At 43.4% G+C, this 25,012-nt stretch overlaps 1 protein-coding gene across 1 annotated transcript in view; it reads right to left on the bottom strand.

Moving 5' to 3' along the window:
* AKAP12 (A-kinase anchoring protein 12) overlaps positions 1 to 25,012 on the bottom strand; it is a 116,600-nt gene that overhangs the window by 40,640 nt on the left and 50,948 nt on the right. The window contains exon 2 of the mRNA XM_009452237.5: positions 10,243 to 10,396. Coding sequence (XP_009450512.4) covers positions 10,243 to 10,396 — 154 coding nt within the window. The remainder of the gene's footprint in view (positions 1 to 10,242; positions 10,397 to 25,012) is intronic.

The following is a 25,012-nucleotide window of genomic DNA, read 5'->3' as shown; positions in this document are numbered from 1 at the left end:
ATTAACAGGCTAAACAGTTGTTGAATTTTAAGCCCAGAGAATATATCTTCAGACATTATCAAAGCATCCTTTTCTACATGATATGGTTTGTCTGTGTCCCCACCCAAATCTCATCTTGACTTGTAGTTCCCATAATCCCCATGTTTAATGGGAGGAACTCAGTGGGAGGAAATTTAATCATGGGGGCAGTTACCCTCATGCTGTTCTCATGACAGTGAGTGAGTTCTCATGAGATCTGGTGGTTTTATAAGGGGTTCTTCCCCCTTTTGCTCGCCACTTCTCCTTCCTGCTGCCATGTGAAGAAGGATGTGTTTGCTTCCCCTTCCGCCATTATTGTTAAGTTTCCTGAGGCCTCCCCGCCCCTGCAGAACTGTGAGTCAATTAAACCTCTTTCCTTTATAAACTACCCAGTCTTGGGCAGTTCTTTATAACAGTGTGAGAATGGACCAATACACTATAATACAGGGACATCATGCTCTAGACTATATCATTGCCTTAATCATGTAAAAGTTACTATAAATTAGGTGACACTGAAACTGTTTTACACTCAAGGTGAGTCAGTCCTTGAGAAAATGCCTAAAAGATTTTCATTCCATAAATAAAACAGCCACTACGGTCTGAATGTTTGTGTCCCTCCCCACAAAAAATTTCATATGTTGAAACCTAATCACCAAGGTGATGGTATTAGAGGGTGGGGCCTTTGGGAGGTGATCAGCCTCGGGATGGAGCACTCATGAATGGGATTAGTGCCCTCATATAAGAGGCTTAAGGGAGTTTGTTTGTCCCCTCTGCCCTTCTGCCACATGAGAACGCATAGGTGGCACCATCTAGAGAAAGTGGGACCTCACAAGACTCTGATTCTGCTGGTGCCTTGATCTGGGACTTCCCAGCCTCAAGAACTGTAAGAAATAAATTTCTGTTGCTTATAAATTACCTGGTCTAAGGTATTTTGTTACAACAGCCTGAATGGACTAAGACAACAGCTAAAATAATTGCATGTCTCCATTAGTGGCTTAGTTACAATCAGAGAGCCATTCCTTGTGGACCACCTCAGTCCCTTCAAGGAAAAGGGCCTAAATCTTTTTTTTGTTGTTGTTGAGACAGAGTCTCACTCTGTTGCCCAGGGTGGAGTGCAATGGTGTGATCTCGGCTCACTGCAACCCTCGCCTACCGGGTTCAAGCGATTCTCCTGCCTCAGCCTCCCGAATAGCTGGGACTACAGCTGCGTGCCACCATGCCAGGCTAATTTTTGTATTTTTAGTAGGACGGGGTTTCACTATGTTGCCCAGGCTGGTCTCGAACTCCTGACCTTGTGATCCACCCACCTCAGCCTCCCAAAGTGCTGGGATTACAGGCGTGAGCCACTGTGCCCAGCAGAAAAGGGCCTAATTCTTATACTGTTACTTGGGCAAGCCTACAGGCTGACTTGCCTGGCTCCTTCTCAAATGAACCAGAACATGGACCCAATTTGAAAGTGGACTTGAGTGGCCTCCGAACTATAGAGATTTATAGGTAACATCTCCAAGGCTGACTGAAAATCTTTAGGGCAAGCAGCTATGGCATTTACCAACTTCTTTCCCCCATCCCTAGCTATAACCAATCCCTATTACATAGTCCTGACCGCCAGTCATTCAGCAGAACACATATGGGGGGATGAGAGGATGACGTTTAGTGGCCACATTTGTGAAGGGATTTATCTTATTCTTTGACACCAAGAGGATTATGTTTCAAGATATTTTTGAATAAAATTCCCCCTTTGAACTTTTTGTTTAATTAAATTAAAACTTCAAATCTAGAAAATGGCTTTTAAGATCAGATTAGAGGCCGGGTGCGGTGGCTCATGCCTGTAATCCCAGCACTTGGGAGGCTGAAGTGGGTGGATGACTTGAGATTAAGAGTTTGAGACCAGCCATGGTCAACATGGCAAAACCCCATCTCTACTAAAATACAAAAATTAGCCGGGCGTGGTGGTGCACGCCTGTAATTCCAGCTACTCAGGAGCCTGAGGCATGAGAATTGCTTGAACCCAGGAGGCAGAGGTTGCAGTGAGCTGAGACTGCACCACTGTACTTCAGCCTGGGAGAGTTCGGAGACTCTGTCTCCGAAAAAAAAAAAAAATTAGAAAAGCCATAAAAGTATTTTTATAAAAAGGCATAATGGAATTACCAAGTGGATTGCTGCCTGCTTCAGGTCGCTTGGGTGTCTTCATTAGCTAATCCACTATTTCATTTTTAGTACCCATATAACTAGTCATATTGATATTAGCCACAGAATTTCGGAGATGGGTGGGGATGCTCATTTCATAGATGAAAACTGACTTGCAATGAGATAAAGAAATGTATTCAAATCAAGATCACACAAAAAGTAGTAATTAAAGCAGTCTTAGCCGTGTCTAGCGCCCTAGAATTAGTTGATTTACAAAGGGGAGAAAGGGTGAACAGAAGTCTTGCTGTCCTTCTTCCTCGCTCCTTTTGTTAAGTCAGAAGGAAAAAGAAAAGTTCACTGCACTGTCAGACTTGAATATAGTTCAGAGAAAAACATCTTGACTGCTGATTACGGAAAAATAAATCTGTGTTTCTTTAAGGATGAAGGCAGTGAAATATTTGGACCAGAAATTTGTCAATGACATAAGTAATTTCAGTGCAGCCACACTAAAAACAATTGCTGCAGAGCAGGAGAATGAATTAAAACCAGTTCCCAGAAATCGCATAGCATAGTACTTTTACCTAAGTTCAAGGCCTATTTTGTGTGTGTTCCCTCCAGTCTTCAAAACATTACAAAACAGGATACAGCTTGAGAAAATGTCATGCAATAATATTGTATTTGAAATACCAAAGTGTGTGCAAGGGGACCCCTCTCTTTATCTATTGGGCACTTGTGTTTGATAGCGTTACTAGGAATCCACATTTAATCACGTGCAGGTCAGGGTCTGATTTCATGTTTCCAGGCAACACCTGGCTAACCAACAGCAAGCACCTGTGAGAACCCAGCATGGTGCGATCCTGGAAAGGGTCTGGCTTTGTCAGTGCTGATGCAACAAAGGAAAGAGAGCCTTGGATAAAACGTACAAAGCCGCAGTCTTTAAGCAGGAAATGAATTGATACAGAGTTAAAGTCAACAGATCCTCCTCACCTAGATGATTATAAATGTAATACTGTGAACTCCAACTGAAAACTGTGTCTTCATTTATTCAAATATTTGTTGAGCACTACCTCTGTTCCAGCTACTGGTCCAGGCTCAGAGGATTCAGCACTGAACTAAACAGCCCCCCTCACCCCATCTCCTGCCATGGACCACCCTCCGAATCCCCATCCCAAGAAATCTCTGCCCTCATGATTCCTTTTTTTTTTTTTTATTTTTTTTTTTTATTGAGACAGAGTCTCCCTCTTGTAGCCTAGGCTGGAGTGCAGTGGCACGATCTCGGCTTACTACAACCTCCACCTCCCGGATTCAAGCGATTCTCCTGCTTCAGCCTCCCAAGTGGCTGGGACAACAGGCGCCTGCCACCATGCCCGGCTAATTTTTTTGTATTTTTAGTAGAGACGGAGTTTCACCGTGTTAGCCTGGATGGTCTGGATCTCCTGACCTCGTGATCCGCCCACCTCGGCCTCCCAAAGTGTGGGGATTACAGGCGTGAGCCATCGCGCCCAGCCGTCCTCATGATTCTTATATTTTATTTTATTTTTTGAGACAGAGTCTCAATCTGTTGCCCAGGCTGGTACAGTGGTGCAATCATGGCTCACTGCAGCCTCAAACTCCTGGGCTCAAGTCAAGCGATCCTCCCACCTTAACCTCCCAAGCAACTGGGAATACAGGCGTGCACCACCACGTCCAGCTAATTTTTTTAAACGTTTGTAGAGACAAGGGTCTCACTATGCTTCCCAGACTGGTCTCGAACTCCTGGGCTCAAGTGATCCGCCCTCCTCGGCCTCCCAAAGTGCTGGGATTACAGTTGTAAGTCACCGCACCTGGGCTTGATTCTTATATTTTAGCCGAAGTGAGGGTGAGAGACAGATGTCAAATGCCAGATGTTAACAACTGGTGTAGAGAAAAGGAAAGGAGGAGTGGAGGGCTGTAATGTGGGTGACAGGCACTTCTAACAAGATACCAATGATGTCACAATTTGAAAACTGAAATAGAAAAGGAATCAAATCATAAAAATATTCCTTCTGGGCAGAGAAAGCAGCCTCTTGCTGAGGAAACAGGTATGGGGTGGGGGAGTCATCTTTGAAGAGGCTCAGAGCAGGTCTTAGGGTGCCTACTATACAGATAAAGTTATTAAATGTTCAAAGCAAAGAAGAACGACTTTTAACTCAGAATGGATTTTCTGTAAGGTAACAAGATCTTTAGGGAGGGCTGGGATTATCTGGCGGTAACCTTTCGGCCTTTCTGTTTCCCAGAGGAACTGTACACCAGGAGCTGGTGGGTTCAAATGGCAAATTTAATAAAAGCAGATGATGACATTAAGCGCCATTAGAAAAATGAAATTCTCTATAGTGTTGTATTTGTTACTATATCTGGGGGAAAATACTCAGATGTAGAAAAGTGGAATCCTGTAAAACGTTAAGAAATACATCCTCTCAAAGACTTCTGCTTTAAGCGACAGCATTTTGAGGGTTTTTGTTTTTCATTTTTCCCCGGGGGTGGGGGGTGTGATCACAGCTGGTGTCACAGTGGTGGTCCACATGCACACACCGGGAGCCGCCTCTATACCATTATCTGATTAGTGTAACAAGGCCTGGTTCATGTGGTCACTGGCTGACAGTTTTAAAGCAGCTGGCCCCAGAGTGGCAAATGCCAAGGTCAGAGCACCCAGCTGCTTCCTGCTCCGTTGCTGCTGGTGTAAATATCCTCAACTCTGGGTACACAAAGGGTGTGAAGCCTCTGTGAACAAAAATTATTTAAGGCTGGCTGTGGTGGCTCACTTCTGTAGTCCCAAGACTTTGGGAGGCTGATGTGGAAGGAAGCTTGAAGCCAAGAATTTTGAGACCAGCCTGGGCAACATGGCAAGAACCTGTTTCTACAAAAGCATTTTAAAGAACTATCTGGCGCAGTGGCACATGCCTCTAGTCTTAACTACTGGGAAGGCTGAGCCAGGAGGATCACATGTGCCCAGAAGTTTGAGGCTATGTCGAACCATGATTGCACTACTGCACTCTGACCTGGGTGACAGAGCAAGGGCCTCTAAAAAAAAAACTTTCTAAAGCTAAGGAAAAGACCGCCATTGTTTGTTTGCTCACAGAAACAAATGTGACCTGTGAAGGTTGGAGAAAAGATGGTTTTCACATGCTTTAAAATGTTTGCTGTACATACTCTGCAGAGACGCAAATCTCAGAAAGAAAACAAATAACTGCATTGTAAGTGATTAATTCAAATGGATGAAGACCTGAGATAATCACTGGATTACTTGTATATGGCAATGAGTTTTGCAGACACTTTATTTCAACATCAAATATGCTATTATCAAAATAAATAAGGTGTTGCTTTTTGAGTAACTGATTTTCCTCAACTGTTCGGGGAAAAAAAATCATCTGCCTGACAGATACTAAGATTGAATTTCACGTTTAAATTTCAAAGTTGTTCTAATTACCAAAAGTTAAAAAAAATATAGAGACAGGGTTTCGCCACGTTGGCTGATCTCAAAATCCTGGAGCCAAGCCTTGGCCTCCCAAAGTGCTGTGATTACAGGCGTGAGCCACTGCACCCAGCCTGCAAAAGTTTTAAATCTAAAATTGGTCTCAGCCCAAGATACAATGTTTTAAAAATCATTCCTGTTTGGGTTTCTGTTTTGTTTTTGTTTTTTTTTTTGAGATGGAGTTTCGCTCTTGTTGCCCAGGCTGGAGTGCAGTGGCGTGATCTTAGCTCACTGCACCCTCCGCCTCCGGGTTCAAGCGATTCTCCTGCCTCAGCCTCCTGAGTAGCTGGGATATCAGGCATCTGCCATCCACGCCCAGCTAATTTTTTGTATTTTTAGTAGAGATGGGGTTTCACCATGTTGGCCAGGCTGGTCTCGACCTCCTGACCTGAGGTGATCCACCCACCTCGGCCCCCCAAAGTGCTGGGATTACAGGTGTGAGCCACTGCGCCCAGCCTCTTGTTTGGGTTTTTAACAAAGAGAAGACCGTACAAGCCATAGGCTATAAAACGATCGATAATTTGGGTTGCGGAAAGGGAGCTTTTCTTTTTCTTTATCTTTTCGGTAGAAGCAGATTTGCCCCAAACCAATGGCACTTGTGCAGTCTCTGTGAATGCTGGGAACAGCACAGCATGACAGCACTTTTTAGTTAGGGAGAGGAAGCCCAGTTGCATTTCTATATAAGCTGTTTGTATAAACTGAAAATCCCAAAGCTCAGAAGAAAGGGACTGCTCGCCAAGGCTAAGGTAATTAGTTGTGTGTATTTTCATTATAAATAAATGTTTGTGTCCATGCCTCATTGTGTATGCTCTTATAGAAGTCCACCAAATGACATAATCAAGCCCCCTCCCCAAATCTACATATATCAGACCCTGCTGTAGAGTTTAGACAATATTTATACGCGGTTCCTTCTTTCTAACATTTAAGAAAGTTTACAAAGAAGCAGAATTCTGTTTTCATTATAGGAGGAGGGTTGGTTCTGAACTACCAGTATTTCCAGTTTTAGAAAGAGCAAGTGAATCAAAATGGGAAAAATAATTTCACCTCTAGCTGTGTCTGCCACTGTAAAGTAAAAACCCGCCAGTAGGAATGGCCCTTGTTCATTATTTTCTCCCATCAGTTGATCTTGCTATTTTATCTACAGCAGGACCAAATTCCACTGTGGGCCAGTCCTCCCAGGGACCAAAATGGGTCAGTTCTCTTCTTATTTAAGTGGACAGTGGTAGAAACAAAGGTGTCCCAAATCCTACAGGCATAATCTCAAAAATTATGCCTTTGTCTATCCTACAGCAAACTGTCGTATAGAATTCTTTCTGGAAGCAACCATAAAGCCTAATCATGAGCGAGCCGGGCACGGTGACTCAAGCCTGTAATCCCAGCACTTTGGGAGGCCGAGGCAGGCGGATCACCTTAGGTCAGGAGTTCGAGACCAGCCTGGCCAGCATGGTGAAACCCCATCTCTACTAAAAATACAAAAATTAGCCAGGCGTGGTGGTGCATGCCTGTAATCCCAGCTACTTGAGAGGCTAAGGCAGGAGAATTGCTTGAACCTGGGAGGCGGAAACTGCAGTGAGCCAAGATCACGCCACTGTACTCCAGCTTGGGTGACAGAGCAAGACTCCGTCTCAAAACAAAACTAAACAAAAACCTAACCATGAGCTGTCACTGATATCAAAAGCACGGAAAAATGCTGTTTAATAAGTTAACACGAAGATTCTGTCTGTATTTACATTGTCAGGCTATTAATTATCATCTGCCAGGCAGAAAAAAATAGAGAAAGAAAAAAACAAAAGGAGTATGCCAAGTTGCCACAGAGAACCTAATAAACCAAGAGAATAGCAGTTGGACCTAAAACAGCAAAAGCTCACCCCAAAAGTAAGGCCTCCAGAAACACCTCTGGTGGGTAGCCTCTGTAGCCCTGGACTATGGTATGGAGGCACATCTAGCTCTTTTTTCCTAGAGGTCAAGGCCTTTTCAAGATCTTGGGAAGGACAAGGTATAATTGGCTGGTCACGGTGGCTCACGTCTGTAATTCCAGCACTCTGGGAGGCTGAGGCAGGCAGATCACTTGAGGTCAGGAGTTCAAGACCATACTGGCCAACATGGTGAAACCTTGTCTCTACTAAAAATACAAAAGTTAGCTGGGCATGATGGCAGGCACCTGTAATCCCAGCTACTCAGGAGTCTGAGGCAGGAGAATCACTTGAACCTGGAAGGCAGAGGTTGCAGTGAGCCGAAATCATGCCACTGCACTCTAGCCTGGGTGATACAGCAAGACCCTGTCTCAAAATAAACAAACAACAACAACAACAAAAAATGTATATTAATTACCACTCTTCCACAGCTGGGCGTGGCGGCTCACGCCTGTAATCCCACCACTTTTGGGGACTGAGGCGGGCATATCACTTGAGGTCAGAAGTTCGAAACCAGCCTGGCCAACATGGTGAAACCCCGTTTCTACTAAAAATACAAAAATTAGCCAGGTGTGGTGGCACGTCCCAGCTACTCAGGAGGCTGAGGCAGGAGAATCACTGGAGCCGGGGGCGGGGGATGTGTGGGGGGAGGCAGATGTTGCAGTAAGCCGAGCTCAAGCCACTGCACTCCAGCCTGGGCGACAGAGTGAGACGCCATCTCAAAAAATAAAAAATAAAAATCACCACCCTTCCTGCACTGGGGATTTGATATTTGCTCAGACCTCCAAGGCCATGGTCAGAAGCCTGGGACACCTCAGGGAGATGATGGAATAGTCACAGGGGAGGGACTGAATCACTCACTGTGAAAATCAGTGTTTACCCACGTGGCTGAAATGTAAAAGAAATCACATCTGGACTAAGGGAAGATAACCATAAGACCTCCAGTAAACATGCCACAGATTAAAAAAGAATTTCCAGGCTATTTGGGATTCTATGAAAAACACTGTGTCCCTGCCCCATCCCTCCCTCCTCTTATACAACCTACAGATCACCTAAGTCAGACAAGAAGCCTCCGGCACCCCTTTGGTGGCATAGTTCAGTGATCACACGTTGTTCACTAAATACTTTCTAAACTCCACTCTGCTTTCAGGGCCCTGTTATCTGGCCCCTTTTCCCTTCTGGGCTTTCATTCTACACCCTTCAATAAAAACTCTTTGCAGGGGCTAGGCTGTTCCAACACACCAGCCTCCGAACCTGCCCGGCACAGTGAGAGCACAGTGGTTAAGTGGTTTTGGAATCCGCTGATCTGGATTTGCATCTTGGGAACAATATCACCTACTTCATAGGGTTGCTGTAACTATTAAAGGTGATAATGCACGAAAGACACCTCTCTGGGCCCTATAATAAAAGCACATAAAGTGTTGGCTGTTATTATTCTCCTCACTTTTGCTGGCATTCCTTGTTTACACACATCTAAATCCAGCCTCCCCCTAATCTCCCCTCTCACCTCAAGTGACTGCTCCACCTGAACCCTGCAGCTCTCAACCCTTGCACAATTCATTTGGTAGTCACCAAGTTGCCTTGTCTTAACCTTACAGACTTGGTCATAGCAAGCTCACATGTTGCTGGTGCTTGACTTGATTCAAAAGTTAACATGGGAAAGACAAAGCTTTGGACTTGGGAATTTGAGTTGGGTCCATTCCAATCATTTGGGTGAAAATTATTTGAAACTCTCACACTAGGTCACGCAAATACTCCGCCTGTGAGACTGTGTATATTTCTAACTTTATATTGTGCCTGTGGTGCTATATACAGATAAGTATTCCCACCAACTTCAAAAGCAGCTCCCTGCTTGAAGCAGCTCTGTGGGGGCATCAAACAAGAAGAAAAACAGGTTCCACATGTTTGAAGAATCTCATCTAAGTGAGGCGATGTTGAATCTCCTGTGAAAGGACTTTTCCCTTCATTTGTCTCACTTATTCATATTACACGAATCAATTTACCGTATGCCGAATCATCATTTTACATATCTTTGATAGCAGTTAATGGTTATCCCTTTATTTATGATTAAATGGAACAATGAGCTCAAGGTCCTTCTCCAACATGCAGCCTTTCACTTTTCACAAGGGACTTACTGGTCCACGTGCTCTCAATTCTGACATCAAGATATGGTTCCTCACCCCCTATATGGGTAAAAATCAAATCCCAATACTGTGTCCAAACGGTCACTCTTCAATAACCATTCCTCAAAGATCTCTAGGCTCAAGAGCTATAAAACACGCAGCACATCATAGTTTAAGCAAAGAGGGGTACGTGCCTTGCAATGCGCCTATCAGAAAAAGTTGTACAAGTATAGCAGGCTCCTCTCTAGAGGGAGAGATAATGACTCTTTTAAAGCAACCATGACTTCTGTTTCCAACAAGAATTCACATTCAACTCCAGACAAGTAGTTGGGACAAAGCAACAATAATTTAAAAAGCATCAAGTTCCAGATAAGAAAAAGGAAACATAACTTCAAGGTCTAAGTATAGGGGGTATCCAAATGGTCAGATAAATACTTCCTTTTGTAAGCAATTGATTGTTTTTGCTGTTAACATCAATCCACCACCAGGCAGTATGACAGAGTATTTTCTGCTGAGTCCAAAGTTTGTTGCAAGTGCTGTGTGCCTTCCAGTTCCTGGAGGGGCGGCTTACCCTCTGTGACAATGACTTCTTCCTCCTGGCTGTTTAGGGCTCCTTGACCGTTCAGGGCTCCTTTCTGGCCATTCACGTCACCCTCCTGGAGGCTGAGCTCATCTTGCTCAGCTACGCCATTGATGGTGGACAGCTGACCATTCTTCTGTAGGAGCTATGGGAAAGACAAAGCCATAGAAACTTAATTTCAGTCCTCATGACTAACTCAGAAACAAGGCATTAACTTCCAGAATATAAACCAGTGAAAGAAGAAATACAGAGAAAAGGAAGTTCAAAAACAATGAAGAGTTAAGTCTTATACTTGTCTGAAAGATCCAGCTACCTTACAAGCAGATAGGGCCTTGTATCTGGGTAAGTGTGCCCACCAGCCATTCATCCACTCATTCATTCATTCATTGGAACACCAGATACATACATTCACCTTTCCAGACCTATTTCAAATATAACCATGAAAAAATCAGATGTGTTTCCCAGAGCTTTGAGCTTACAAATTACTATGGAAGGCAGACTTAAAAACCTCTTTTTTACTTTAAAATAATAAATAATGTTTCCTTGCGATTAGATGCAGGTTAAGCATAATTGACTGAACAAGTCAGAAGGCAGACTTTTAAACAAATAATTACTAAACTGCAGCTGTGGAAACTGTCATGAAGGAGGCATACATAGAACAAATAACAATAAACAGAGCCCTTGAGAATGAATCAAGTAGGTTTAAAAAAAAAAAACCAGCCCTAACTGAGGCTGGGGGTGTCCAGGACTTCTCTGAGGAAGCAATGGTAAAGCTGAGATCTCATTTCCACAGGCAAGGGCTGTGTGAGAAAAGGATAAACGGGGTGCAGAGAAGTGAGAAAAGGATAAACGGGGTGCAGAGAAGGGAGGCCGCTTGGTGCGAAGGCCAGTGCTCCCAGAGCCCAGGCAAGCAAACAAGACACATATAACATGTGCATTTGGGTCATTGTTTTTTCCTTAAAAATATTACTACAACGGTCATTTGCAATCCTCCCCATAGGATGCCCTGTGCAACTGATGGCATCAGTTTCAAAATCAGCAGGCATGGCCGGGTGTGGTGGCTCATGTTTGTAATCCCAGCACTTTGGGAGGCCGAGGCGGGCAGATCAAGAGGAGTTCAAGACCAGCCTGGCCAACATAGTGAAACCCCGTCTCTACTAATAATACAAAAAAATTAGCCAGGCATGGTGGTGCATGCCTGTAGTCCCAGCTACTTGGGAGGCTGCAGAAGGAGAATCATTTGAACCTGGAGGTGGATGTGGGAGGTGGAGGTTGCAGCGAGCAGAGATTGAGCCACAGCACTCCAGCCTGGGTGACGGAGTGAGAAAAACACAAAACAAAAACAAAAATGAAAAACCCCACAAAATCAGCAGGCATGTAGGCATGCCCTTGGTCATATAATCCTTTTTTTTTTTTTTTTTTGAGATGGAGTGTCACTCTTTCACCCAGGCTGAAGTGCAGTGGCGTGATCTCGGTTCACTGCAACCTCCACTTCCCAGGTTCAAGTGATCCTCCTGCCTCAGCCTCCCACATAGCAGGGATTACAGGCGTGCACCACCATGCCTGGCTAATTTTTGTATTTTTAGTAGAGACGTGGTTTGCCATGTTGGCCAGCCTGGTCTCAGACTCCTGACCTCAAGTGATCCACCCACCTCTGCCTCCCAAAGTGCTAGGATTACAGGTGTGAGCCACTGTGCCTGGCTTGCTCTTGGTCATATTTTTAATCCTGAGAATATAGGTAAAAAAAATTTTAAGCCAATAGAAACAATAACCTTTAGGAACCTAAATGTTTCAACAATGTAATATACAGCAATGTTATATATACAGATATCTCATTTATCTTAAAACCAACATAGGCAGCTGCTATTATTTCCATTTTATAATAATGACACCGGGACTCAAAGCAATTCTGGTGGGGTGGGGTTGTCTTGCCCCAGGTCACACAGCTCAGGAATGGGGGCATCGTGGCCCGAAGCCAGCTCTTGCCACCAACTATTTCCAGGGTTTTTCTGTTTGAGGCTCTCAACATAAAGATAGGTGCCATGTTTTGAAGGTCCTGCTACTACACATAATTATAAAGATAGGTGCCATGTTTTGAAGGTCCTGTTACTATACACAATTACAAAGATAGGTGCCATGCTTTGAAGGTCCTGTTACTACACACAATTATAAAATGACTTAAAGGGTATTCCAGGTCTGGAACTGGTCTGGAAAAGGTCTGGTACAGACCTGCATGCTACAAAGCAATCTCAACTCTGCACTCCATCTGACATCATTCCATCCTGCTTCCAGGCCAATGAATGACTCTGGCCTCACCACTGACTTAGACCCTGAACGCTGAAGGGACAGTGGGTTCAAGACACGCAATCCAGAAGCCTTAAGTTGTGCTAAATTGATTTCACCTGGCTGTTCTCAGCTCCCAGCAAGGCTGTCCTTCAACTGCATGAGCTTCCTCCTGAAATAATACCACTGTAGTTTAATACTTACACTACAGATGGGATTGTTGGCTTCAAAATGCCCATGCTGAGTCCATTTATTAAACAGAATACTCAAATTACATTTCCACTTAAAGTCTTCTCTTACCAAAATATGAAAGATGGGAATTTTAAATGAAACCTAAAGACAAAAGCAGGGGGTAGGGAATGGAGAAGGGGGCAGTGTGTCTCCACAAAGCCCATCAGCAAAAATGTCAGAGTATTTCTTTTTTTTATTTTATTTTTTTTGAGATGGATTTTCGCTCTTGTCCCCCAGGTAGTCCAATGGCATGATCTTGGCTCACTGCAACAACCGCCTTTTGGGTTCAAGAGATTCTTCTGCCTCAGCCTCCCGAGTAGCTGGGATTACAGGTGCCTGCCACTGCGCCCAGCTAATTTTTGTATTTTTAGTAGAGACGGGATTTCGTGTTGGCCAGGCTGGTCTCCAACTCCTGATCTCAGCTGATCCGCCCGCCTCAGCCTCCCAAAGTGCTGGGATTACAGGCATGAGCCACTGCGCCCAGCCAAATGTCAGAGTATTTTAACTAAATATCATTGAGTATGTACACAGGACTTAGATTTGATTAGTAACAGGAAGAAAAGTTGGGGGAGGAAAGCAGGAATCACATATTATCGTGGGCTACCTGGTAACCCAGTGAATCTTAAACCTAGAAACTGTTGACATACACAGTTTCATGATATGGCAAACTAAACAGGGAACATAAAAAAGCCATCTTAATACCTCAATTTCAATGCAATAAACTTTGGTCAATTGTGCCTCTTATTTAGGAACCAGAACTCTGAAGTTCTATAGAGTTTAGGGTTCTACAAAGTACCTAAAATTATTGAAAAAATTCTTATAATCCTCTGTGAATTGTCCAATCCAAGATATCTTTAGTTGGAGCCAAACTGAGTCTCTTTAAACATGAAGACTATAGCACACAGGCACAAATTTCCATCTACTCTTTTAGAAATGTTACTGAGCTGGGCACTGTGACGTGCGCTGTAGTCCCAGCACTTAGGGGACTGAGGCAGGAGGATTGCTTGAGCCCAAAAGTTTGAGGCCAGCCTGGACAACATAGAGAGACCCTCGTCTCCAAATAAAAACATCATTTAAAAAAGAGATGTTACACCAGGCGCAGTGGCTCATGCCTGTAATCCCAGCACTTTGGGAGGCCGAGGCAGGCAGATCATGAGGGCAGGAGATCGAGACCATCCTGGCTAACATGGTGAAACCCCGTCTCTACTAAAAATATAAAAAATTAGCCAAGTGTGGTGGTGTGCGCCTATAATCCCAGCTACTAGGGAGGCTGAGGCAGCAGAATCACTTGAACCTGGGAGGCAGAGGTTGCAGCGAGCTGAGATCACGCACTCCAGCCTGGGCAACAGAGGGAGACTCCGTCTCTTAAAAAAAAAAAAAGAAAAAAGAAAGAGATGTTACACTCACATAGCAAAGTACATTAGATGATAAAAAGAAGGACCCTTAAAAAGTGAGGTCAAATGCTACACATCCTTACATCCTAAGTATGATAATGAATACATTATGAGATACTAATTTTCAGTAACCACAGGGTAACTGTCCCTACTTGAGAAAGGCACTAGATACATTATTAACTTCAGTAGAAAACAATTTATGACAGTGACGTTACTGAACCTGAGTTCTGAGTCTATTTTACTATATGAATAGCTTGCGTCCTGCCAGGGTACCCAAGCTTTGACCTCAAGGGTGATGTCTCAGGTGAGCTTTCAGAGCCTATGAGGCACCAACATCCGCACAAAATGGGACTTCATTCCTAGTCAGATTGTCACATTCAGACATGTCCACACTTTTGCAAATCCCACGTGTTGTTAAAGATGGATAATTCCCTTTATTTCACTCCAAATCAAAAGTGTTTTTGTTTTTTCTTCCATCCCCAAACCGTCTAAATAATTCATACCATTGTTAAAAATTCAGGGACTTCTGAGAGTTATCAATAAGTTAAAGTCACCTCAAATAGAGGAAATCAAACCTACATTCATTTAAGTCTTTTCTGTGTTTTCTACGTGTGTATATATACAGGCACAAGCATTCACTTAAAAAATAATGGGGAACACGTGTTATTTTATGACCTGATGGTTTCATACATTGTGGGTACATTTCTTTATTAATAAACACGCACCTTGCTTAACTTCAATCAGTCTCTCCTGTCTGCAACTCAAATGGCCACAGAAGACAGGATTTACACACAGCTCTGCCCAGAGAGACCCTGAGAGATGCAGACACAACATAGTGGCACATGGGACAGGAGGCGGTGGAACCAGATGGGATTCACTGGAGCCAGATGGGATTCGAGGGCCACCCATTTCAGGGAGGAAAGTAACACTGGGACTTAACTGTTACCAAACAAGAAAGAAGGAGGAAATGTATATTTCACTTTTTCCACTCCGAAGCTTCCTCGCATAGCTTTACCCCTCCACCCTGAACTTAGTTTTATAAATAGTTATTTCTTTTGAGATGAGAACTAGACTTGAATGACACGCTCCTTAAACTTAAACATGGTAAGCACCAGAAAACCTATTTTCCCACTGGATTTGTGCTTCAAAAAGCACAAATGCCTCCTTTGAACAAATCAAAACCCTAAATGTTTTCAAGCTTATATCCTTTGAGTGGGTCAGCCAGAGTTTATTCCCATGAAGTATTACCACATTACAACTAAACAAGCTGTTAAAAAAAAAAAGACCCTAAAAACCTCAAATGTTTCCAGCAACAGTGTTTTCCTCTCATTTCTGTAAGAACAACAACCAAGAGTGTCCAAGTGGTAGCCAAGGCACCACAGAAAAACTAGGAGACTTCTCCATCCACTTCCTTCTCCACAGGAGTCCACAACGTGCTAGGGACCTCCTTTGCAGAGTAAGAAACAGGAGTACCAGGCTGTTTAATGAAGTTGTGAAATGATGAGCCCTTGACAGCTGTCAGGATGCCGGGGGCAGAGGAGGTAAGCCAACTAAAGCAACTCTTTTCACTGCAGAAGTGATACTCTCGGATCTACATCCTCATTGGACGACCGGGTGCAAGTGGCCCAGCAATCCTGCAGTTCACACGGTAGACGAGGCTCCAAAGGGGCAATTCGTCCCACCCCGGGCAGTATGACCAAGACGCAAACCTGTAAGTGGCCTTCGTGGGAAGGAACCAGAAGCCAATATAACCAGGACACACCCACAAATGATCAAATCATCAGACTTAAAGATTATCTGGAAGGAATTTTAAATCCCATGACAAAACTTGTAAAGAAACCTCTTCATTGTGTTTTCTCCTTCATTCTAATAGAAAGTGTTTTGAAAGTAAATCTTTAAAAATGTCAAACAAAAAAAATAAAAACCAGAGTACAAATCAGTAAACAATATCCCTGGAAGGCAATTTGGAAATAGGGATAGAATTTTAAATACGCAAACCCATTAGCTACACCATGCCATTCTAATAGATATGGCATTACATATTTATGAGGTGCAACACATAATAACTTATAATAGGGTTGGGCGTGGTGCCTCATGCCTATAATTCCAGCACTTTGGGAGGCTGAGGCAGGAGGATGGCTTTAAGCCAGGAGTTTGAGACCAGCCTGGGCAACAAAGTGAAACCCAGTCTCTACAAAGGAAAAATAAATAAGTAATAAATACTTTATAATAGCAAAAAAAAAAAAAAACCCTTCAATGTCTATCAGTAGAGGGGAGTAGTTACATTATGAAATGTTCATGCAATAGACAACATCACAAGCTATGAGGTAGATTTAGACACACTCATGTGTGAAGATGTCCCTGGCTTAAGGGGGAAAAGAAGCAAGTTGCTGAGAATGATTCTTTTATGTGTTTAAAACCAAACCAAACAAAAATAACCCACTGACAAAGAGGGAGAGGAAGAGGAAAAGGGAGAGAGAAAAGGAGTCAATGTTTGTGTAAGCATTTTTTTTTAAGTCTGGAACAATATGTACCAAATCTTTAATAATGGCTACCTCTATGGCATTGTTGTTGTTTGGTTTTATCCTCTTAGAGGGAAACTGGGAGAACAGACACGGTTTCCTTTTTACTCACTTTATCACTGTAAAAGTGAAAACACATTGAACCCTAAAACTCATGGCTTCTTAGGCTTCAAGCATGTTAATAACCTTGCTTGCCAGGGTTCATAAATCTTTTAAGATCATCTAGGCCAACAGGCCACACTGCTGGAGCTTTAACTCCTCTGTTTATACCATCTCCAAATGTAAATAACATATTAATGTCCTCAGCTAAGCCATTCATCAAAAACATTGACCGGGACAGAGCCAAGCATATCACAGTTCTACAGCAGGCCACTACTGGCTCCTGACAGAGAACACATGTATCCTATGCATTATGTACCCATTTCACAAGTGTGTTTCATATACATTTGCTTCCGCCTTAAGGAAGTTACTTTCACGACCTTGAGCACATTTCTTGCCTCCCTCATATCTTCCCCATTCTCTGTAAAATGGAGTTAAGAATTCATTTTTAGGCTGGTCCGATGGTAGTGGGTTATCAGAAATTAACATCAGTGTTACTAAAGTCGGTATACAACCCTACACTGCTAAACTTGACTGGCTTTTAAAAAGAAAAAAATTTTTTCATTTTTCTCTCTTTTTTTTTTTGAGATGGAGTCTCACTCTGTTGCCCAGGCTGCAGCGTAGTGGTGCCATCTCGGCTCACTGCAACCTCCGCCTCCTGGGTTCAAGTGATTCTCCTGCGTCAGCCTCCCAAGTAGTTGGGATCACAGTCAAGTGCCACCACGCCTGGCTAATTTTTTTGTATTTTTAGTAGAGACGGGGTTTCACCATGTTGGTCAGGTTGGTCTCGAACTCCTGACCTTAAGTGATCCACCCGCACTGGCTTCCCAAAGTGTTGGGATTACAGGCGTGAGCCACCTCGCCTGGCCAAGAATTCATTTTTATATACCTCAAAGAATATTTGAAACATCACCAGGAACATATTAAGTTCTTAATACGTCAACTATTAACATAAATTTTAGCTGTCTTTGTTATACTATTTGTTCTCAATAATTGTGGTCTTGGGAATTACTTGTTCCATGCCTGCATTATTCTCTAAAATGAAAGCTCTGGGAGTTATTACCTGTGTCCTTCCTGCTCTGCACTCAACAATAACACCTGGCAAATGGCAAAGGCATCTAATCCTTCTGATTTTCTAGGACTGGGCAGGACAAAGCGGGTAAAGGTGGTTTATATAAAGATCTAAATGGACGAGGGCCGCCTGTGATTTTTCTTTTCTTTTCTTTTTTAAACTATAGAAAGCATGGGGGAAACAGAAGACAGCACAGCACATACAACGTCTTGGTTAGAGTCCAAGCTCCTCTCAGCTGTGGAACTTTACCTCTGAGCTCATCTTCCCAGTTACAAACTGAGACTAATACTATCTCTGTTTTTGGATTGTGTGAGATTCAAATGAAACCGTATTGGGGGAAATTCTCTTTCTAAATAGAAAAGCACTCAGCAGCCATTTTATGAGACTTGGTCCATTTGATCAAATCAAGGTCCACGTGCTATCCCAGTACTTTCCACCCCTTATCTCACACTACGGTCACCTTTTATAAATGGTCCTCATGTTTCTGTTAAGGAGGGTTTCAAAGGAGGCAGCATTTGGCTTGAGTCTGAGATGTGAAATGAAAAGGGAATCCAACAAAATTAGACACAGCTCAGTAGAGGCGACACATCTCACTACATCCCAGGACACACATTCACACGGGGCTGCACCTCAAGACATGGGTACGGCTACACGTAACATGGCCATAGCCTTGAAATCACAGACTTGCACACAGGAAGAGAAAAGAAGACACAGTAGCCTTTTTTTTTTTTTTGAGACGAAGTCATGCTCTGTCCTCCAGGCTGGAGTACAGTGGCACGATCTTGGCACACTGCAACTTCCATCTCCTGGGTTCAAGCGATTCTCCTGCCTCAGCCTCCTGAGTAGCTGGGATTACAGGTGCGCACCACCACACCCAGCTAATTTTTGTATTTTTAGTAGAGACGGTTTCGTCATGTTGGTCAGGCTGGTCTCAAACTCCTGACCTCGTGATCCACCCGCCTCGGCCTCCCAAAGTGCTGGGATTACAGGTGTGAGCCACTGCGCCCGGCCCATAGCAGCCCTTTTTTTCCTGAGGTTCCTGGTTGGTTCAGATCCTCAGGTTGCGAGGGCAAGTGATCCTGCCCCCACAACACACACACACATACACACACATACACACACACTCAGAGTTGTGTGGTGTGTATCAGTGAGCCCACCCATCAATGTAACTCAAAGAGCTATCATTAAGACTGATGATTTATTTCATACAAGTCAATAGCTGTAGCTCCAATTGGTGTATTCACTCTAAAATTGAATACTTCAAACAGCAATCCAGACTGGCAAAAAAAAAAAAAAAAAAAAAACCCTTTTATTTCAACCTAGGCATACAATATATTTTCCAATGTATATTTAAATTTCTAGAAGTAGGCTGAAAATAAGACGGAGGCTAAATGCAGAAATGGATTATTCCACTGGTGATCCAGATTTATGAGAAGTTTAGATGAACAATAGCCCTAATTTTTGTGAGGGAACTGGATCAAATTCTTTAGTCTCTCCGTTCCTTCCCCGAAAGTCATGCTTTCCAAGAAGTTCAGCCTGAGGATGCTGCATCTCAGCTGCAGGCTAGAGTGCAGGCTAGAGTGAGTGCAGTGGCGTGATCTCGGCTCACTGCAACCTCCGCCTCCCGGGGTCAAGAGATTCTCCTGTTTCAGCCTCCTGAGTAGCTGGGATTACAGGCATGTGCCACCACACTCGGCTAATTTTTGTATTTTTAGTAAAGATGCGGTTTCGCCACATTGGCCAGGCTGGTCTCAAGCTCCTGACCTCAGGTGATCCGCCCACCTCAGCCTCCTAAGGTGTTGGGATTTCAGGCGTGAGTCACCGCACCTGGCTGATGTGATTTTTAATTACCTCAAGATATATAGTAAGCACTGCTAAGGCAATCAGGAGTACATGTTTATATTCCATGAATTTAAAAAAAGATTTAAGGCAATCTGCAAAAGAAAAATATGAGGAGGCCTTTTAACTAGCAAGGTTTTTAAAAGAGAGAAAATGAACTGCTTATCGGGTTTCAGGGCTATTATCAAAGCATAGAGTCAAAAGCTCTCTCCAACCACATGAAATTGAGAAGAGGATGCATCCCGGGGTGGGCATGATTGTAGTGATCTCTAAAAATAAGAAGCCCTTATCTCTGAGAAATTGGCCTCCAGAGCTCTCTTCCTGCTGCCAGTTTTCCTCAGGGAAGAGGCAGCAGATCCTCTTGAGGGTGGCAGCAGGTCCCAGGTCTTAACCTACAGATGCTATGAAGTCTCTGATCTTTAAATAAAGCCACTGCTCGTTATAAATTTCATGATATTTCTTTCCATCCATATATTCAGCAAACAAAACCAACAAGCCAAAAAAGTTCCCTTACTGCTTGGTGACATCACTTTAAGCTCGACTGAGTTCATCTGAAGGACTCAGAAAAGGGGGTGAACATCTCCTCACCATCACCCAGAGTCCCTGTGGCCCCTTCCCTCCAGCTCCACAGGATGAAAACAGGGCCCAGCTGTCTGAACCCCACGTGTCCTACCGCACTTTATCCTGCAGGTCTTTATTCCGAGATGGGGTTTACAGCCTACGCTACGTCATCCCACCAACTGCCGAGTAGGAGCTACTCACCCAACAGCAACATTTATCCACTTTCAATACCTGATTGGCTTGGTTAGACCAGCTTTGTCATGCTGTCACATTCGTTTCACTAATTTAATCCTAGTGCAAAAATGCTAATTTCCAGAATGCCAATATTAATTTTATCTTGTGTTTGAAATGGCAGTGCTTGCTATTTAAGGAAGGCGGCTGGAACGGTTTCTGCACAGCAGCAGAGCTTGCGGGCCCAGGAGTGCTGCTTGGTGAGGGGTATAAATACTAGATAGAGAGTTTCTCGCCACTGTCTACAAATCCCAGATTTTTCTGTTTCTCATCATTTTCAGTAAAATTCATGAAAATTAGTTAACCATAATTTCAGGAGAAATAACCCAAACTCATCTTTAGACATGAGAAAGAATGATTGTTAAGAGAGATCCACTAAAATCATCAGTTGACTTTTAGCATATGCAAAATTAATTCCAGTGAACATTAATATTCAAATTGTTGGATGTCTTATTAGAAAATAATGTATCTCACATTGCTTATGGAAACCCCAAAGGACTGGCCACTACAGGTGAACTCATTTTATCAGTAATGTTGTCTACAAATTAGGCCTCTAAATTCTCAAAGATCGGCATTTATCAAACCGGTCTCTGAGAGCGTGAGTATACTGCGTGTATCAACACCAACATACCACGCATTATCTCAGAAGTGTTCTGTGCTCCAGGTTAGCTTGGGAAACTCTGACGTAGACAGAGTTAAGCAGATTTACTTAGAATTTAAAGACTCTTTAATGTGCATTCTGAACCACTAAGGAGGAAATCACTGCATTTTCTAAAATGAGTTCCTCAAGGAACCCTCTCTGAGTCACATCTACTAACATTCCCCATAACTAAAGACACCACGGATGCATGCAGTATGTTTTAACACACAACACTTCAGTCAAGTATTCCCTACTTTATAAAAAGTTATAGTTGTTTTTAAAAGTATTAAAACTCCCGAGTTCTCTGGGAAAGTATGTTAAAGAAAACAAAGCACTCTAAATCTGGTTAGGTGGGAGATCAACCATGCTGATTTCAGGCAAAGGGAATTTATAAGATCTCTGCTGGAGATGGGGGCAATAAAAAGCACCACCTACCAATGACAGCAATTCACTGCATGAAGATGGCCTGCCAGAATTCCGTTCTGTGAAATGCCTACCTTGTAATGTTGGCAAACCCCACAGCATTTGGGTCTTAGGACAGAGAGAAGCTCATTAAATCCAACTGGAAGAAAAACCTGTGAATCCTAGACCAAGTCTCTGATACAACCGGTATCTTCCTGTGTGGACACTGTGGACAGTAATTACAGGACATGGGGCATCCCTGGTGCCCCCAACCCCGACCCCCAATATCAAGAAATGTGCACCTCCCCTGAGGTGGTGGTGATAACATTCCTGGTTAAGAACCACTACTCACAGCCTCATAGAATCAGGAAAGAACTCCAGGCTGAACATGGTGGCTCACGCCTGTAATCCCAGCACTTTGGGAGGCCGAGGCGGGTGGATCATGAGGTCAAGAGCTCGAGACCATCCTGGCCAACATGGTGAAACCCCGTCTCTACTAAAAATACAAAAATTAGCTGGGCATGGTGGCACTGGCCTGTAGTCCCAGCTACTCGGGAGGCTGAGGCAGGAGAATTGCTTGAACCTGGGAGGAGGAGGTTGCGGTGAGTCGAGATTGCGCCCCTGTGCTCCAGCCCGGCAACAGAGCAAGACCTCGTCTCAAAAAAAAAAAGAAGAAGAACTCCAAGGTTGAACCTGAAGAATTTTATTCTTTTTTTCCCCTAAGGTAACTTAAACCAAGAAAATGCATCTCTACTTAATTATGCTGGATCCATGATACGATCTATCTAACACAGACCTTAGGCATGTGAGCCATGGTTGCACTGGGTGTCCTCTCAGGGGAGAAGAACATGTAATCCGGCAATTCCAAGGATTCTTGTGTTAAGGACAGGGAACAAGCCCAATACCATGTTACTTACTCTCTCCTTAAGCTTCAGAGGAATACTGGAGTTCCGTGTTTAACAAAAAAGCACCTGACTTCTCTTGATTAGTTATTTAACTTTGGGCCCCAGATCATGTCAAGTTACAGAGCACAGAATACAGACCCCCTAGAGTTACAGCTTTATAGTCCAGTGTCATGGCCTGCATCGTGAATGTCTAAGACAAGTTCCCCACCACCCGCTGCTCTGAGCTGATGCACCTACCAGCTGTCCCGGGCAAATTAATTACCATCTTGACTTCTTGGACCTCCACAAATTCCAATTGCAAAATAAGCAAAATGTTATTGTGAAGAGTTAGAATAATGAATATAAATCATCTCAAAACACATTTCTGACAATTCTGGCAATTCTCATGACTAGTTTTTTCTGTGACCCTGCACCAGCAAATTCATAGTAGGTTTTATCTACAGCATACGTGCAAGTCAAGATCTCAGTTCTCACTTAATTCCTACACACCACTTCATATTCAAGCAATTACTCTCACGTTAAGTGGCTGCTTCTCTCAAAAGAATCCTCATCTGGTAGTAAAATAATTACATCACATCCTTGCTTAGAAATCTGATAATACCAAATGTTTTGAAATCCACTGTGTGCCACAGAAAGGCTAAATAGTTTCTGAGTCCAAGAGATAAACAATTTCAACAGAGGAGGAAACCAGCGTTATCCCAAGTAAGGTCTTGATTTTAAAGTTCAAAAAATTTTAGAGGCTAATATTACTTCTTCTAATCAAAGGTGTGTCCCTAAGACAGGAGTATCAGAAGCTCCACCATGAAGACAGTCAGATATGAGAAATACGTAGTGGCTAAACACTGCACAACTGTCACCTGCTTATGGGGGCAAAGGCAGAAACGGGCAAGAGGAAGACACAAGAAGGTCTCATAAAAAGCTCTTCTCCCATCCTGAGAAGGGATGTTTGTTTGGTTTGTGTTAGGCAGCCCTAGGCAGCACACAACAGCACGCCTTGCAGGCTCTTCACCATGCTGACAGCTGCAATACAGGGAGGTGGAGACAGAAGTTTACTCCAAACTTTGCCAAAACAGGTAACATATTACCATTCAATGAGGAGGATAATCAAGACCCTTGTTGAAATGAAATACAGTCAGCCTTCCGTATCTGCAGTTCCTCATCCGGCAAAAACTATCTTTTCAATCCTTGATTGGTTGAATCTGAGGTTGGGAACCCCTGGATCCAGAGGGCAAACTGTGAGACTTAAGCATCCTTGTATTTTGGTACCAACAGGGGTGGGAGGGTCCTGGAACCAATTCTTCTAAGATACTGAAGGACAACTGTACTACACACTGTCTGCAAATTTGTAGCTATACTGCCTTTGAACCAGATTGCTTAAACTGATTGCTGATTTTTAACTAAAAACCCAGTTAGAATGTATTGCCCACCCCATTGCAACTTCAATTCTAAGTCCATGCTCCATTCGACTGAAAGAGAAAAAGAACAAGCAAAATTGCTTGTCTCCTTTTCAGTAGAATGCACTTGATTTGCAAAGATGGCCTAAGATAATGTGATTTAGCCAAGAATCAACAGTTATTATCCTATTATGTTCAACTCCAAATATTTGTAGCACAATCACCAAAATGTAAGATACAGAATGAAAAAGTAGCAAATTTCAAATCCACAAACAACTGTCCTGTGTTTGCTCACGAGCATCTATGGGAATTAGCAAATGGAGGCTGAATTCTAAACTGCTTTTCAATGGAAATGTCTCTGCCTCACAGGCTCCTTTCTGAAGCCCACTAGGCAGAGGGTTCCACTGCCAGAACCTCTGCTGGCTGCACCATTCAAGATAGAAGGCACTGCACATGGAAGGAAGGGAAAGAGGCCACAAGTCAGCTGGCAGGGATGAGCTATGTTAAGCCATCCCAAGTGACTTCGAGAAATGCCTCCTTATATGTGAAAAAAACTCAAGAAAGTTTCCTATACACTGTGGCATCCATCGGTTACTTAATAAACTCATTAAACATTTAGCTGATAATGGACTTGCAGATGCCATTGTGGAGAATCCATTTAGGGTCCGTGGATGCTTAATAGCAAAATTAAAATGATAAATTGAAATGGCTTTCTCTGACGTGTGTGCTTAGCCCCGTGCGCCACAGCATACAAGCAGCCTCCCGCATACCAAAGTAAGTGACGCGAATCCAGCCCTGCTGCTGCTTGAGCACAGCCAGTGTTTATCAGTATGCTTGGAGGAAAACAGGGACTTCGCCTAGGGCAACTGATTCCTAAGGGGCAGGCAATGGTAAGACCCCTTCTTAGCTGGTAATGATCCTGCCGTGCTTCTCTGGATCCGGCATAGCCCAGGACAGTCAACAGAAAGAGCACAATTTGCAAGCTCACCCATGAAAGGAAATCTCAGCTAAGCCACTCATTAGCTGTGAGACATGTGGGCAAATTTCTCACCCTCTGAGCCTATAGAACGAGGGATAATACTTTTGTGGGGCTGTTGTTGTGGTTATATCCTAACCCAATTAAGTCAGAATCTCTGGGAAAGGACCCACGTATTAGTAGTTTCTAAGGCTCCCCCAGGTGATTCCAAT

The sequence above is a fragment of the Pan troglodytes genome, chromosome 5 (genome assembly GCF_028858775.2).
Source record: "Pan troglodytes isolate AG18354 chromosome 5, NHGRI_mPanTro3-v2.0_pri, whole genome shotgun sequence".
NCBI lineage: Eukaryota > Metazoa > Chordata > Mammalia > Primates > Hominidae > Pan > Pan troglodytes.
The sequence above is the reverse complement of the archived record's forward strand: the minus strand, read 5'-3'. Positions and strand labels throughout refer to the sequence as shown.